This window comes from Phalacrocorax carbo, chromosome 20 (assembly GCF_963921805.1).
Source record: "Phalacrocorax carbo chromosome 20, bPhaCar2.1, whole genome shotgun sequence".
In the NCBI taxonomy this organism is placed as follows: Eukaryota; Metazoa; Chordata; class Aves; order Suliformes; family Phalacrocoracidae; genus Phalacrocorax; species Phalacrocorax carbo.
The window spans coordinates 3,410,161-3,427,487 of NC_087532.1; the positions used below are offsets into that span (position 1 = coordinate 3,410,161).

The following is a 17,327-nucleotide window of genomic DNA, read 5'->3' on the forward strand; positions in this document are numbered from 1 at the left end:
GACACCATTTTCCAGAAAGTTTTATGGTAGTAACCAATATTCTTTACAAGACCTCTACTGAGGCTAGCTATTCCAATACTCCACTGACACTTGCACCCTCTGCTAAGTCTTTACCAGTTGCTTTCTAAATATTTTTGTATTTTTTATGTTCTCAGCCCCTCTGCTCCGCTCTGGGGAGACCCCCCCTGCAGCGCTGCCTCCAGCTCGGGGCTCCTCAGCACGGGAACGACATGGACCTGTCGGAGTGGGGCCAGAGGGGGCACAGAAATGCTCTGAGGGCTGGAGCCCCTCTGCTGTGAGGCCGGGCTGGGAGAACTGGGGTTGTTCAGCCTGGGGAAGGGAAGGCTGCGGGGAGACCTTATTGCGGCCTCCCAGTGCTTAAAGGGGTCTATAGGAAGGATGGGGGTGACCTCTATAACAAGGCCTGTTGTGACAGGACAAGGGGTGATGGCTTTAAACTAAAGGAGGAGAGATTTAGACTGGATATAAGGAAAAAAGTTTTTACTGTGAGGACAGTAAAGCACTGGCCCAGGTTGCCCCGAGAGGTGGTCGATGCCCCAGCCCTGGAAACACTGAAGGTCAGGCTGGACGGGGCTCTGAGCAACCTGATCTAGTTGAAGCTGTCCCTGCTTGCTGCAGGGGGTTGGACTGGATGGCCTCTAAAGGTCCCTTCCAACCCAAACCCTTCTATGACGCTGTGTTCCAGTACCAGCCCTAACACTAAAACCCAATGCAAACCCATTCTCAGGAACAGTCCTGCAGGTAAAAACCTGTATGCACATTTTCTTCCTAAAAATTAAAAAAAAATAAATCTGATATGCACATTAGATGTAATAAAAACATACACATACACCATGCACCCGATATGCCAACAGAGCACAAAAATGAGCAGGTTTTCACTTCAGTACTTGCATCCCCAAGCTTCCATGCTACCAAGCAATCCTAGAAGGCACTTTGATAAAAATAACAATAAAATAACAATAAAAAAATAAATTCACTAACAGCTTATAAGTGCTCCTGATATCCCACAGCATTCCTACAGCAAAGACACAAAGCTTACCTTACATAATACAGAAAAGCACGTATTTACATGCAAACCCTCTCCTCCCTTGCAATGAGCCCAGTAACTGGGTATCAAAGGGCTACAGAGATTTGAATCAGCTGTGAGAAAAACACAACTGCAACATATTTGTCTGGAGGGTTCAGATGGACAGGCTGGGTTTGCTGGAAACACCTGAGTATCAAGGAAGGGGCTGCCCGTTCCCTGGGAGAGGAGACAGCCCTCGCAAGCCACACAAGAAAGGGGACGCGGGGACATCGGGATTCACAGGCCCACACGGGGCGTCAGGGCAGGGCTAGCAGGAAGGGAAACTGTGAACCAGTAATTGTAGGGAGCTGCCACAAGCTGTTTTCTCACTGGATTTACAGATAAATTGCTGCTTTTAGCCCTCCCTGTCGTGTACGTTGGCATATGCAAAGGCAGCTCCTGCCCCCAGATTCCTCCTCATGTCAGGAAATGACAGTGTTTCTATCGCTTACGTATGGTCTGCTCTCCCCACGGCTCGGTGCGTGTGGCAGGCAGACATGTGCATTGCTACACACAGGTGCAAATGCCCACCACAGCGAGGTCGTAATTCAGCTCAGCTCTTTAGCAAAGCACAAGAGACAATTTTTTCAAGCAGGGACAAACCACCCTCTCACCAAATTGCACACACCCTCTTTATCCAGGATTCTCCATCTCGGTTGTCTTGACGAGAAATATTAAGTTACAAAAGATGGGTTGACATATTAGGAAAAATATCTTGTAGACTTTGAAAGAGAACAAGATATTTTTCTTTAAGTGGGAAACCTAATTTTTCTTGTCAATCTCACAGATAATTTTGCTTACCAGCAAAAAATCCATCTGCCTTTTTTCCACTTGGTAGCAGAAGCCAGCACTTGCAATGATTAATACGTATTCAGCTAGAAAACAGGTGACAGAGCAATCACTCCCCAGGAATAAGTGATGGTGCTGAGTCTCTGAGCACATCCCTAGCATTCAGAAGCATTTTGTATGGATGGGACGCTAACTCCACTTCCACTGTTGCTGAGCAACTGAGTTTGATGGAAAGAATCATTTCAACAGTTAGCCTTTTAAACAGACAAGCGGTCAATTCAGAAGATTGGTTTAAGTTCAGAAAGGAAGTAAAGAATGAGAAAGAAAAGCTGCATTATTTGACTAAGAGACCATGGTTTATCATTCTACAGATTCCTCCTTCTGAAACAGAAAATAAACCTCCTTAGATTAGGTTTAAAAAAAAAACAAACCTATGTATAAGCTTTTACTGCTATCCCAGCCCTTTCATTGCAGGAACGGTTCATTCTGCTACCGCGCTGAAGAAATACACACGCACTTCAGGCATATTTGCCATCTTACTTGCAGGACAGGCAAACAAACACCGAGCTCCATGACTGCAACTGTTCCCATAGGGAGAGTTTTACAGATTAAAAGTAACTGGGACACTGTAATTAAAAAAAAATCCCTGAACAAACAAACAAAAACCACTCCCAACACCACCTAGCCTGTCCCAAAGACCCAAACCCCACACGTTTTTTCTCTAGATCGTTAAGCTCATGGCTGTGGTTATTATTAACGAAGCATTCTAAGAGTTAAATGCCATTTAAATGCATTGAAACCAGGCTTCTCAAAGCCATCCCCTTTAGCCTAAACATTCATTAAACTAATTAATATAGATACATTAAAAAAATGACTCCCTATAGAACACAAGTTTGCATGCATGTGTCACCAAAAGCAAAAATACTCCATCAACAACTAGCTTGATGCTTTTGATCCAGTTTTTAGGTTTACTGTCTCTCCCGTGAGCTGGTTTTGGCCTCAGGTGAGATGGGTTTATGTAGCAAGTTATGGAAGAAATGGCAAATTCCCTTTTTAAATTAAAATTCAAGACATAATAAAAGAGCTGATCTGTATTAGATCTCGGAGATCGGTCAGCCGACAATAGCAGCTCTGGATTGGGAAGGTAACCTGAGCCACATGCACTCCCAGGTGATTTAGACAGGACTGTTAACAGTTACTCTTGGGTTAGCTCAGGTCTCTGCCACTTACAGTGCTACTCGTAAAGGACAAAATCTTGTGGATGAAGCATTTCACTGTTACTTGTGTCCCTGAGCATAACCACGCTCAGCAAAGGGAGGCCAAGCTCTCTGTTCAGCAATGACAACCCAATGACCAACAGCAGGAATGCAGCCACACGACAGCACCCATCTTCCTCTCCAGCCTTCCTTCTCCCCTGGGGACAGCGTTCCTTGCCTGCAGGAAGGCGGGAAGGAAGTGTTTCACCTGGCACTAACCGCCCATGGCCTTGCGCTTACACAGCGGAGAGGAGCAGTGGAAGTGCCATACCCGCTGGGGGGCTCTTTGTAATGTGGCTGCGAATTGCGAGGCACCCGCGCTGAGTAGGCGAAGCGGGAATTGGAGAAGACAGGAGGAACTGGGGGGAACTGAAAGAGCAGGGTTACTCTGACCATACAGACCCCTCTGTTTTTGCAGCTCCCTCTCAGTTTTACTACCACTACTATTTGTATGAATTTTTATTACATTATAATAATATATAAATAGTGTAAGAATAAAAAATAATAAATTAATAATTACTATTACTACTGCTGCCAAATATGCTGTTCTAAGACACGGGGAAAGAAACAGTGGGCTGTTTGCACACTGCAGTGAGGCTCCAAGTCTGGAGCGTGGCACTTATTGTTACAGACAGCTCAGTAGGTGTTCAAGTCAAATGGAGGGTCGTTGGGGAAAACTACAACGAAAAGGGTTTTCTCCTAGACAAAAAGCAGGAAAACATGGTTTGGAGACAGACAATAGCAAGTTTCCTTTCAAGGTCAAACGAAACAGCCATATATCTGTGAAAAAAAGCCAGCACGAAAGCAAAAGCCATGTTCAGATGATAAATAGCCATGATCTTTCTGGAAAAAAAATCTTCGGTTTCTCCTAGAGAGAAAATACATCCAGCCACTTCATTTCAATGCTTGCAAGGCCTGGTCCTGAAAGAACCTGACACTCAACAATCTTTTGTTTATGTAATGACTGAGGAATATTGGACTTCCCTTCATCAACATCCCCTGGGAAGACAGCAGGAATTACTGGTGTGAACTGAGCAGATCTGCATAGCTACAGCAGTGACCTAGGTATTGGGTGGCCTTCTTTCCTTCTATTTGCAGCCTTTAGACAAAGCCAGGACAGCAGCAGGGGGGAAAATATCCCATCCCCTGCCAGAGCTGGTCTTTAGCAATAAAAACGAGTGTAAATGCTAGAGGGACTTCACAGGAATTGCTCTGTGCCAGATTCCACACACCAGTTCACAACATCCTGCCTTTTAATGCACAGATAACTAGACCAGTTTCCCTGCCCTCATTCTTGCTCATCTTTCTCCCTGAGGACACTGGGGAAGAGAGGGAAAGAAATGCCCTTTCCAAGCTGTCACTAGGCAGAGCCCTGCTGACACCATCACCGACTGTGACGGCAATGCACAGCAAGCAGGAGGGCAGTTCTCAAAGCAGTGCTGGAAAGCCACTTTTTGGACAAAGCAAGCACCAGCTGATCAGAGCAGCTCCTCAGCTGAGCGTCGAGGCTCTCACCTGTGCTCATAGTGATGGGACAGGAAACCAGAAGAAGGTCGGATGTCTGCCTGGAGGATGGTTCTGACTGGAGACTGTAAAGGTGTTTTGGAGTTAAGAGAGCAAAAGGTGCTGAAGTCATGGGTTCCCAGCAGGAACTGTGCTGCATCCTCCATGGCAGGCACATTCAGGTGGCTGAAATTAAACACACAGAGCAAAAGGAAACGAGCATCAGGTGGGACCAAGTAAGTGGGTCAAAGTCCAATTAATTGATGAGAAGCTTAAAACCGACACGCAGATTTAACATTGCAGCATTGTGGAAACACATTTTGCAAGATGACATTTGTCTTGTAGTGGCCCAAAACCACAAACCGAGATGCCAAGTGGCCTGAGGTCTGAAGGTATTCAAACCCCCAGGCCAGATGAGGGGTTGGCAGGCACATGCTTTTACACAAACCTTTATCCTGCTGTGCTTCTTGTAACAGTTCAACTCAAATAAATCTATTCAAACTGCTGGCTAGAGCGTACAGCAAGAGAACCAAAATCCTTTGCAGTATCTGGATCTTATAAACTGAAAAAATGTTGCCAGGTGAGAAAATATCAACCCCCGTGATGGTTTTCCAAACCTTAGATTTGCAACAGCCAGAGGATGAAATTAGCAAGTAACAGAAATGGAATGAGTGAGCAAACCGTCACAGATGAAGAGGCCAGTATAAACCCAAGATGGAGATGCAGAAGAAAAGGCCAAGGGTAAAACTCAAAATGTCAAGTGTCATTAGGATTTCTTCATCTGAAGTATCTAGGCCTGTTCAAAACAGTCTCAAGCAAAGGAATTTATGCAGATTTATTGATATGTTTGCTGAACAGATGCTTAGTTTTACTTTATTTTTGTAAACTTCTTCTAAGAAAACCTGAGTAAGTGTGCATGACTTGCGGCTTAAGTTAAGTGATCTTAACAGAAGTCAAAATACTTCTGAAGAAAACAAACAAACAAATCAAGATGAGATTTCCTAACATCACGAAATTTTTTTCACTGTGTTCAGTAAAGATGACTGGCACTTGCAGAATCCTGGTCACACTGAGAAGCACTAATAACACCTACGTGGCAATTCAGACGCCTACAGAAGTTTAATGTGGATTATGAGTTTTGTACCCCAGAGGTACTCAGTAGTGCACACGCTGTCAGCTTTTCCACTACTAGCAGTCCACATATCCCACCTTTTAGTAAAACACCTCCCATTCAGAATTTCTAATATGCTCACCCTGTCCTTTGTGTCGTATTGCCATTTCAGAAAATTAACTGCAGTGTCTGAACTAAATTAAAAACTATTTCATAGAGCCCAAGATTAAGGCACATTGCGCGCATAACATCTAATTTTGCAATTTCGTATTTATTTTTCCCTCCAACAGCCCACAGAGAAGAAAGTCAGCAATGTAATGTTAGGACAATATCATCTTCGCTCCTCTGCTAGGAGAGTTGAGATTACATTTTTTTCCATTACCCACAATTGTTATTCCAATAGCAGCGGTGAAATTTCCACAACGTTCTAGAAAAACAGGTTTGTAGCCAGTTGTGGTAAATTCAATTTTTCTGGAATGTATGTTTATCTCCATACAATGTAAACGAAAGGACAATAACAAATTATCTCTGGATTTTGTTTGTTTTTTCTCCACCCACTGTTTACCATGTCCTAACTTTTTTTTTTTAATGACACTGGATTTGTTTTTCTTCCCTTGCATATACAAGCACTGATTTGTTATGACTCAGTGGCTACTCCAAGAACACAAGTGAATACTGAGCTAGATACACTGCTTTGTTATTGTAGGGTTGCTCAGAGTTGTTGGCTCTCACTGTTCAAACATAGGAGCACTCAGAGAAGGAATGAGAGAGCAGATTTACATGCAGTGGCTGCCAGAGATAGGACTAGGGGAAAAAGAAGAAAAAAACCAAAGAATTCTCAGCCTTCGTTCTTGACTGCCTGTATGGCCACACCTAAAACTCTGAGATCTGCCGTACAATGTATTTCTGTCTGTGTGCAGCATATCAGAGCGCTGCTCCTTCAGCCAGCTGTCTGAATGGGTTTGCTGTATGAACTGGCAAGGTCATCTGAGGAAACGCTCAGCACTTCCATGGGGAGGGACACACGAAGTCGTTGATGGACTCTGCCTGGAGTCACCGAGTCTTGCAGCAGTGCTAAGCGTGTTTATCTCGGGTACAGCTGACAGCACAATCAAAGAGAGCTGCAAGTCTCAGGTCTCAGTGAACGTACCTCCGTGCAGTTGCACAGGGAAATCCTGTCAATACCAACAGGGAATCTGGTCTCACATGCGGAAATTGCCCCCTCCCTGCTTGCCCCAAAAGCCAAGCCCTTCCAGAGCATTGATGAGGCAGCTCCCCAGGGAGGTTTAATAGAACACACTTACCCTCCCACAGGAGCCCAGCAGAGATCCTTTTCAAACACCGGTATTTCAGAATAATGAGTACAGCCCATCAACAGCCGATAAATGTAGGTTCTTGACAGTGCAGAGAAGCGTGCATGGAAGCTATCGGTCACCCGATAGGCATTCAAAATGCTGTTAGGACAGAAGACAATGAGTGAGATGAACAGAAATTTCATACACTAATTCAAAAGCTTTTGCTTGGTCACCACACAGGTGGGAACTGAAACATGCAATGGATTCTTTGAGAAACTGCACTTACAAATTAATTAAATATCATTCTCTCCTGAAGCTAGTGACTAACCAGTGACTGTGGATTTGCACCTGTAGGCTGCCACAGGCACCTGTCAACTAAAAGAAGGCAGAATGGCCTTGGCATCACCCCTGTCATCAAATACACAGTGAAACTAACTTTGGGTCACCTAGCAACAAGCTTTGGGGACACTCACACCATCACAGTCGAGGCTAAGGCCAATCAGTCCTTCAGCTGACAAATGGCAACTCACAGCGTGTGTTCTTTGCTGCATAATGAAACCAAATACCTCACCCAGCCCATCAAGTTGTACCGCACCTGGCTGAGGGCACACATGTTCCTAGCAAAGCTTCAGGTGGGAGGCAGCAACTTCCCAAAGCAAGCTGACTCCCTCCACCTCCAGCTGAAGAGCACACCTTACAAACACTGTGCCCTTCTGCTTTTGCAGAACCATGGCCCCAGGCATGAGCGGGAAGCACTCCCCCAACAACAGATACCTCTGTGCTCCCTCTCAAAGGCAGCTACACAGCTTGTTGTGGCAGATGGAGACAGTTGAAACTAGGTCACTTCCCTCCCACCTCCCCCCACAACCTCCAAGACAAACAGGCCTTTGCTGCAGCAACGAAAACAAAGGTGCATGCCACCATCGCCTAGATCGAGTCTATCTGAAAACAGCAGAATGTTGCATGCAGGAGACCTCCTGGGAACCCTCGCATTTCACGTGTGCATAAAATGGCTTTCGGGAATGTTCACGTCTACTTGTCCGCCCCTGACTGAGCAGTTAACTTACGAAGCAGCTTTCTAGGCAGCTGAACTGCCCTGTTTTCTTCTATAAGCAACAGGGAGAAATTGCGCTGTTTCTCTAAGCCAAAGCCACCATTACCATCAACCAGCTTCGTAGCCAGAAGGGAGGATATGAAGGCTGTCAGAAAGGAAAACACCCTTCTCTCTGGCAAGGGAGAAAACAGAGCTTCCCTGTGTTTCTGCACCTCCCCCAAAGTGTTGTTATTGATTTGAACATGTCAGCAGCAGCTTTTACTGGATTTGATTTTTCCCTTACCCCAGAGCACTGGCTACTCACCATACTGCAGGCAACAGAGAGCAAGGAACCACTATCACACAGGCATAATCCTCTGCAGGTGTTACTGTAGAGGATACTTCTCCTTAGAAGGTAGTTTTTCTCCTGCTGCGTGCCCTTCAGTCTTTGGAGCTTGGCCTAGTGAGAAGGGACCCAGGCCAGCCAGAAAAATATAATACCATTTGGGACCAAGTAATAGACAAACCTATTTATTTACTTTAAAAACGTTGGTGCTTCAGGAATTTTTGCCAGCTCAAGTGCCTCTGGCTCACATCCCTTGACTGCAAAGGCTCAGACCACAGAAGAAGAAATTAAAGCCGAGCCACTGGCCTCCACAAAGATTTGTAATAACAAGCCCAGGAGATTGCTCCACTGCTATAAACTCTCAGTAGAAATGCAAACTACATGCTCCAGGCCTGCAATGGATTATGAACCTAGGACCTCCAGCCTCTTCTAAACACAATAATATAATTATTACATCTATTTTCCTCTGTCTACATGCCTCCACAAGCATTTAATCTATCTTGAGCTTCTCTTGTTAAAGCTTATGTGATTTTTATTAAATAACCATCCTTCTACTCCCTCTAACAGAGTGATCCTTTCCAAAAAGCCTGTTTGTGCTCACATGACTCTTCAGCGCAGGCATCCTTTCCTACTCCTGGTAGATGCAATTGCTACCATAGACTCTTTCTAGCTCGGAATGTCTTTCCAGCATTTATTCCAGCAGCTCTTCAAACAGACTAGATTTCAGGCCTTGTTAAGACCCCATGTTTGAAAGACTGCTGGTAAATAAAGATTCATGGCATTCTTTAGAGTTTCAACAGAGCCTGAATTTCAGAGAAGGTTGGAGGAAAAAAAAGCCCAAAGACATCTAACTAGAAAAGGCAACATATTAGATACAAAGATGTCCTCCAGAAGTACATCCTTCTCTGTCCACTGACAATAGAAACAAAATGCCAGTTTGCAGGAGGTGGGAGGAATCCCAGCTCTGTCTTGTCACCCAGACAGCTCTTATTGTGCACTTACAAAACTGAAACCAGGAACAGACGGCGTAAGTGTACTGTATTCTGTGATTCTGTATTACCATCCCTACCTAACTGACAGCAAAGCCGTCCTAAAGTTAGCCCATGCAATGAAATACACCCCGTGGACAAGATCCTTTAAAATATGCTTTGCAAATCTAAAAGACGGGTCAGTTGATAGAAGAGACCCATCCTGCTACGAAGGAGGTTATTATTGCTGATGATACAGTCAGCCAGCTTGGAATCTTGTTTCCCTTTCAAGCTCTATCGACAATACTGCATTCTCACAAAGATTCCTCTCTCCATCATCCCCTGCTTGCAACCACATGAAAGTGATATTTTCTCTTCAGCTTTAGGAGATAATTCTTCTTGGCAAAGTAATATTTACAAGAGGGAGGGAATGGTTGCTGTATACACTTAGGTTCATGCCCATCACCAAGCTCCTTAATGGAAAGCAGCTGAACCATTTTTAAAAGGTTCAGCCCAAGGGAGGAAGAAGTAGAGCTGACTGAATCCTGATAAAGTCAAACTCTAATTGATCAGGACTGTATTGCATTCCATCAGAAGGCATCACCTCCTGATATGTACCTGTCAGATAGAATCATAGAACAGAACCCTAGCACAAGGCAAAAACATCTTCCCACCTGTGAGATCCCACTGCTGCCTCCTTTTGGAGATGCCCTCTGACTTAAAACTTTCTTCAGCAGCAATCCTGTTTGCTCTTGGACTGATCAGTCAAGGTATCAGAGGGTCACAGCAGTAGTTTAGCTCTCTAGGACAACTGCTACCATTAAAGCTAGATAACACAACTCAAGTTAAACTCGGGAGAGATTCAGTGGTCGGTGGCACACAGAACAGACCAATTATTGCAGTGGTACCCTCTGGATGTAAAATCAGGTAGTTTCGACCCCCAATCAACTGCTTTAATCTTTTAAGGAAGGAAATCAAAACTATGACCTACTTCATGTTCCCTGTTATTGCCTGAATATCCAGAAAGGGTTTGACTTCCAGAGTGTATAGATTCTGACCTGGTTTCAGTCTGAGCAAAAATAACCACCAAAACCCCACATAAGGCAAATTCTATTTCAGAATCTTTTTTTTGTTTGTTTAATTCACAGAGCAGTCTGAAAAGAAATCACTTCCAGCCCCACCTCAGAGCAGCTGCATTAGACTCTTTACACGTATGTCAAAGAAGGTAAAAGCTGTCAAGGGATGGTAACACACTGATGTTAAGCATGAAACTTAGCTAGCTTGAGAGAGAGGTTTGCTTTGTCGTCTGGCCTCTCACTGCAGAGGAATCTAGCTGCTACTTTAAGAGGCCAATGGAGAAACCGGGTTTGTAAGTGTAAAACTGTCAATCATATATCATCGTGCTAATAGTCAGTCTCAGGTCTGGGACGCGCAATCTGACTTGTTACTGGACAGCTGTCCCTGGGCTGTGTAATAAAAGCAGTGAAATCAGTATTTGCTTTTCTTTCGGGTACCTGCTGTGAAACCTTTGCTTTCAGAGAAAGACTCAACCAACCCTGCAAACTGCTAAAACACATTTTCACAAATAAGGCGTGGGGAGGAAGAGGAATTTCCCTTATGGATTTCTGAGACTGCCAATCATGCATATCTAATGGCAGCCACACTCCATATCAAGCCCAAGCAGCGTAACAGTCATCTCAGGCTGCCCTTAGGCTGAGCTCACCCACTCCAAGACATCACAAGATGGTCTCGTGGAGGGACAGCAACAGCTAAGTGAACAGTCAGAAGACTTAGAATCAAAGGGGAAAAGCAGTGTGGCCTTATGCTGTTCCCAAAACTGTATGAGGGCTGTCAAAGGAAATTTAAAAATCCAGGGAAAAAGATCAGTTAAAACAACAAAATAAACTGGCACTAAGAGGAACTACGTGCCCCTAGTAATAAGGCTCTCACAGTGCCCTCCTGCTCTCCTCCCGCCTGAGCTCAGATTCCAAGGATTTTACTTCCTCTCCCTCTTCACCCTCTGATGGCTCCCTTGGTGCTTGTTCGGAGGTGAAAGAATGCAGCTGGCTCTGAGACAGATGCTGCAGCTTCTGCTCCAGTCACTGACCAAGTTGAGAGCCCACAGATAAAAGGTCCCACTGTATTTAAATAAATGCAAAGCACCACTTACATACAACTCCAGAAACGCTGCAGGAAAACACTGCAAAACCCAATCCAGAGGCCATGAGAGCTGCAGGCACTAAACACTTCTTTGGCATAGGCCTACAGAGGGTACGTAGGTGGGATCCCAGTCACAGTGTACCTTGTTACAGCAGCAAATGCCAAGTCACCACTGTCTCACACACTCATGACTATCAGCATAGGTTAGAATTTGCTCCCTGCTGTTAAGAGACCCCCTAGCCATGACACATCAGAACTCTGCAGAGTCCCTCCACCCAACACTGCTCCTTGCACCAACACAGCACGTGGGCTAGGGAACGGCCACTGGACCAGAAGCTGACGCCTTCAGTCCACCTCTGATTCACACTGAGTCAGTAGAACGTCTGGAGCAAGCTGCATCAGGGACTGATAAACTTAGATTAGTCCAGGTAAGCTAGTGCTGGAACAACAAGCTAGTTAACCCGTGTTTCACTCAACATTAATGCAGAGTTTCTGCAACCTAGCAAGCCTCTGCCCAGCATGACAGGTATCACTGGCATGTCCAGGGCATGCTGTAGTGTCTCTGCCCCTTGTCACATCTGTGGATTAGCCGCCTGTCTCTACTGCCAACCAGAGGCAGGCAATCTGCTTTGTTGCTTCTAAAACCAGTGGCAGACACCTTGGAGAGTCTGATCCTGGGGGCCTAGTTTCCAGAGGTACTGAACACCCACCAGTGTAGTCAAAGCCAGAGAGGACTCTGCCACCTGGGATTGCTTTCCTCAGGCTCCTTCCTTTGCTTAAGGTTTGAATGTGCACAATATGCTTTGAAAAAGTCATAACAGCTGACTGAATTGCAGATCAACACCTTCTGCAGAGGATGCCGCACCTTCGACCAACTCATACTAGCTCACTCTTTGCTTTATACTGCATGTGGAACCAGCACGAAAGACCTCCTGGGGAAAAAAGTAATGCCTTCATTCATCTCTCCCTCCCTCAGACCCCAAACTATTTGAGCACCTGCACATTTGGAGCTGGATTCACTGTTCCCCAAGCCTTGGAGAACTACAATCCTCCCTTGCAAAACCAAGAACAGATACAAGTATGATGTCAGTCCTCAAATCCCAGGACCTGCTATGTCAGCATTTGGGTCAGGCCCTGTTTCACAAAGAGGAGATTAGAAAATAAAGCAGACTGGATGAAGCGGGAAGGGGGAGTGTACTTCATAGTAATGTTGCTATTCTTACAATAATCCCTTCTTTGGGGTAGGGAGGGATGTGCCTTTTTGTCCTGGCTCTTGTTCTGGCATGGGGAATTTGCCTCCATAATCTTCCTTTATGTTCACACCACCAGACATCAGAAAGACTGCAGTAACGTGAAACAGAGCAACCTGGGCCTCTGAGTAACTACCAGTTGGCATCTTGCATCAAAGTTCTTCTGCTCACCTAAATACCTCCTAAAAACTACCCATCTTCTTGCACAACACTCCGAAGTGCTTTGACACACTCTTCAGTAGAGTAGCGCACAGAGATTCAAGTCCTATGGTACCAAATGCTGTACAAGGACAGCCTGTGCCTTGAAGAGCTTTTAGTTTATGCAAATAAGACAAAGTAAGACAAGAAAGAATAGAGTGGAGCAAAGCAGCTGCGGGCTGTTGAGTCTGTGACATAGGACAGATTTGGCTTTTAGTCTAAAAACGCCAATGTTTCATTCAATTTACACTTTAACCATGAAAACACACCCACGTCTGGGGAAGAACACAGAAACTTTGACAGCTGACAGAGAAGCTGCACAACAGCTTGGGAAGAAAAGCAAAGAACATGAAATTCAGTCCACCTTTTCAAAAATTCACAGGGTGTAGTAATTACTTATGTAATTGATGCAGATTCCTAACAAACTGTTGGTTTCATGATAATTTTTTTTCTGCCTTTGTGGGTGGGCATTTAGATCTAGGTCTCATGCAGAACAAGGTCACTCTGGAATACTGCAAGAAGTGATAATTCTAACAAGAAAGAAGAGAAGAAAATAGGAAGAAGAAATAGCTGTTCTGGTAGATCATTGCATCAAGGACCTCACGACATCCATATGCAACTCTCTGTAGTCATTAATAGTCAGGTATAGTATGAAAAGGACTTTATCTATTCCCATTGAATAAAACATCAAGTCTTGCTACAAAAATATTAAACTGGAGCTTTTGATGTAACTTCTATAAATCATGTCAAGTGTAGCCTTAGTGTAGCAGGGAAGAAGAGAGGGAAGGAAGGAGCAGACTATGCTAACACTAACAGCAATTTTGGTTGCTTGTTCTTTATCTTTTTGCACAGATACAGGTAAGAGGCAATACTGCAGCCAAGTTTTTGCTAAGTGCTAATTCGATAAACAAAGAAAATTAGGGGGTTTGGGGAACAAAGGAGCACTGAGAGTTAACATACTCATGTTCTGGCTCATGTGTGAAACTAGAGTCCTTCCAGTGGGTTCAATACCTGCGTGGTGACCCCAACCTCTCACAGTTCTTGTTTTGGTGGTACCAGCATGGATGATCCCTTAACAACAACAGTGGAACAAGACTGATCTTTAATGTACCAGGTGTCTGGTAGTAGCAGAAATACACGTGTGCATGGAAGTGGTTTGCCATCACATATAACAGGGGTAAAAATATATCTTGTAGGTGAAGATGGAAGATCATTGCTGCATTTTTCTCCCTTCTCTGACACGGGCAAAATAAAAGATTTTGACTTGCCACTAACTCACCGGATTGGCTCAGGCTTCAGGTGGTTATTAAGAGTGCAGACAAGTTGTTTCACATTAAACGGTGGCTTCCCCAGCGGCCTCTGGATGTCAAGGTGAGCGGAGTTGCAGAGTGCATGGACACCGGCATCTGTTCGGCTGGAGATGCGGAACTTGATGGGAACAGCGGGTTTTAGGTTCTGCGCCGCCTTCTGAAAGCCAACACGAGATGGATTCATGAATAGCAGACTCACTTCGAGCTACCTAGGAAAAAACATCCTCCTCTTTGCTAACCACATGTCCCCTGACTGCTCACACAGCGAAGTAATTGGTAGTCTTACCAAGGGCTGCAAAGAAAGGGATGGAGAGTAGCCTGTTTGGAGGACTTCTAGCACCAGTGGCTTCTCACCTTTTGTCCTGAAATCACCTCAAACAGAGCATCCAAAACACCATGTGAGCTTCCTTACATGTACAAAATAAAGTAAAAAAATATTCCTCTCCCTATCCTTTGCCTTATGTCATTGGATGAGCAGTGAAGAGGACAGAGAGCTACCCATTGAACCCCAGACAACACCCCTGCAATTTACTGCTAAGAACTAGACTCCGACCACTTCAGCGGCTCTTAAAGAGCTGCAGAACCAAGCCTTAAAGGGATGGAAACAGCGCACAGGGATCTCTGAGTGACATCAGCCAAGACACCTGCAGGAGCTCAGGCTGCATCCTTTTCTTCCAGCACAGGCCAGAACAGTGTAAGATACTATGGCTTATTGCTGCAGGCAGAAGTTCTTTTCCATCCACAGTAGGAGTGGGGCTACAAAGCGCAACATGCTTCCATTAATTTTTGAGAGCAGAGGAGGAGCAAGGGGACCAGATGAGTAGTAGCACAGCATGGACGTAATGCATTTATTAGTCCCGCTGAGAAATATAAATGTAACAGACCTAAGAATCAAGACACAGCTCTCAAAACACACCAGTAGTTGAGGAGCTGACACGGAGCTACTCCAGCAGGTACAAAAAAACACCAGACAAACACACGCCACCAGCAGTCACAAGACGGAATTTCCTTATATTCGTTGCTTCCACAGTTCCATTAATGCAGGACTTGGCTAATCCTTGAGAGTAGTTTTCTTCAGGGGCTAGGGTTGCCTTAATATTCAGGTGATGTCTCACTCACGCTAAGACCTCTCCCACAGCAAGACTAAAGCAGAAAATTACAAACATTGTGTACACCATCAGAGAGCTCGAGTTTTACAGTCACAGAGTTCAAACTTATTGGGGCCAAAAGGCCCTACAATTACACAGCAGCTGAGAAGCACTTCAAAAATTAGTTAGCAAACTGTATTGCAACATGCTGAAACTCACTATTCTTAACACAAGGGGAAGGACAGCCGCGGAGATCCTCTAGGTTTGCATATGGATTTTGGCACAGATTTGCTGGGGAATCCACCTGCGGCTAGGATTGTTGTTTCCCTTTCCCAACTGCTCCTCTCCACACGGCTGGCTTTTATCCCCACCCTGTTTCTGCCTTTCCATCCTGCCCACTAACAAAGGGCTGGAAAAACAATTGGGTGAATTACTACAGGTTCCTGCTGAGAAAGTAAATAAAACCCTACTAAATGAGTCACTGATATGGTGTCTTTTTTGTGTGCTCATCTTGATTAAAAGAGAGAGCAAAAGAGATGCTAACACGGTTAATTAGATGCTATGTATTTAAGGGTCTGTCTGGACTGGCCTAAGTTTAGCAAAGCCAGGGTGGGTTTTGGTAAGGGAAAAGCACTGGTAGGTCAAAACCTTGGTATCCCAGTAACTTACTAGTGCAATGTTAAAACCATCATAGGTTTTACATACAGTAAGGACTTTAAAGTAGTTTGCTGGAGCACTGCAAAATACAACTCTTTTCTTTGCGAGGACAGGCCCTAACACAGAAAATCCAATATAATTTGTTACAGTGAACGACTGAAGCATATCTGAAAGACCAGAAAACAACAACAACAACAAAAAAGCAGAAAACAGGTGAATGAGTAGAAATTTCCTTCTCTTTCCCATCTCCACTCCTGAACAGCGAGCCCAGCAGCGGTCTTTGTTAGATTTTAATTTGGTACCAAGAGTCAATAAAGTTTGAACTGCTGACTCACAAATGCCTTCCAGAGTCCCACTATTTGAGCAGACAGGATTCTGGGCTCACAGAAACATACCATTAAAATGCACAGGGAGGCAAGGAAAAAATGTAACTGAGCTGCAGGGGAAGGCCTGGGAAACAGAACAAAAATTACTCTAGCCTTTTCCCCTTCCTAATCCTTCTATTTGGAGTTCACATGTGGTTACAATTAACAATGAAAATCTTTATTTATCACCCTTAAGCAGAGAGAAATTAAATAGTTTTATGCAGTAGACCTTGGCTTGTGCCTCAAAAATTTCTCTTGAAGGAAAAAGCTGCATTTTAAGAGTGAAGTTTCTGCAAAGATATGTTTGAGTTTTGTAGGCTCCTCCCTTCCTCCACCCTCTTCTCCTCCTCCTTTCTCATCAGGCAAAAAAACCAGCCAGTGGGAACATAGCTGAGTGGGGGCAGAGGGAGAGAGAGAGAGAGAGAACAGGAGAGAACATGGAAAACATCCTCTTTTCTTGTTACGGGCTTGGAGAAGTTTGGATATAGCGCTCCTTTGGATCCCACACTGCATCTGAATGAAGCTGAGTAATAGGAGCACTCTTTGGATCTCCTCTGCCAGCAGCAGTTGAGCCGTACTGGAGAGCAGACCGGAGAAGAAGAGAGGACTGCAGACTCCAAGGCAAATCCAGTTGTTTCCCCCCGCTCAGGTCAGCCAATGAATCCACAAAGGCGCAGGACTGAATGACAGGTTCAACAAATGGTATTTTCACAGCTGCCCTTCTCCAGCACAATTTTATCCCAGGCACACTGCTCTGGAGGGAGGACTGAAGGGTATATGTGCTGGGCATCCAAGGAGGAACGTGGTCACCATCAACAGCAAATCTCAGTTTGTGAAAACTGAAAGCTTTGTTTGTGGATTCTTCCTCCAGCCTAATAGGCATGTGGCTGATAATGCACGATCAACTGCTG

The 17,327-nt window shown here is 44.8% G+C and overlaps 1 protein-coding gene across 1 annotated transcript in view; it reads right to left on the bottom strand.

The window, feature by feature from the left end:
* The window catches only part of PUSL1 (pseudouridine synthase like 1), a 29,682-nt gene that overhangs the window by 6,025 nt on the left and 6,330 nt on the right, over window positions 1-17,327 (bottom strand). The window contains exons 3-5 of the mRNA XM_064470448.1: window positions 14,276-14,463; window positions 7,051-7,200; window positions 4,648-4,821 (exon numbers count right to left, since the gene is read on the bottom strand). Of these exons, the coding sequence (XP_064326518.1) occupies window positions 4,648-4,821; window positions 7,051-7,200; window positions 14,276-14,463 (512 nt within the window). The remainder of the gene's footprint in view (window positions 1-4,647; window positions 4,822-7,050; window positions 7,201-14,275; window positions 14,464-17,327) is intronic.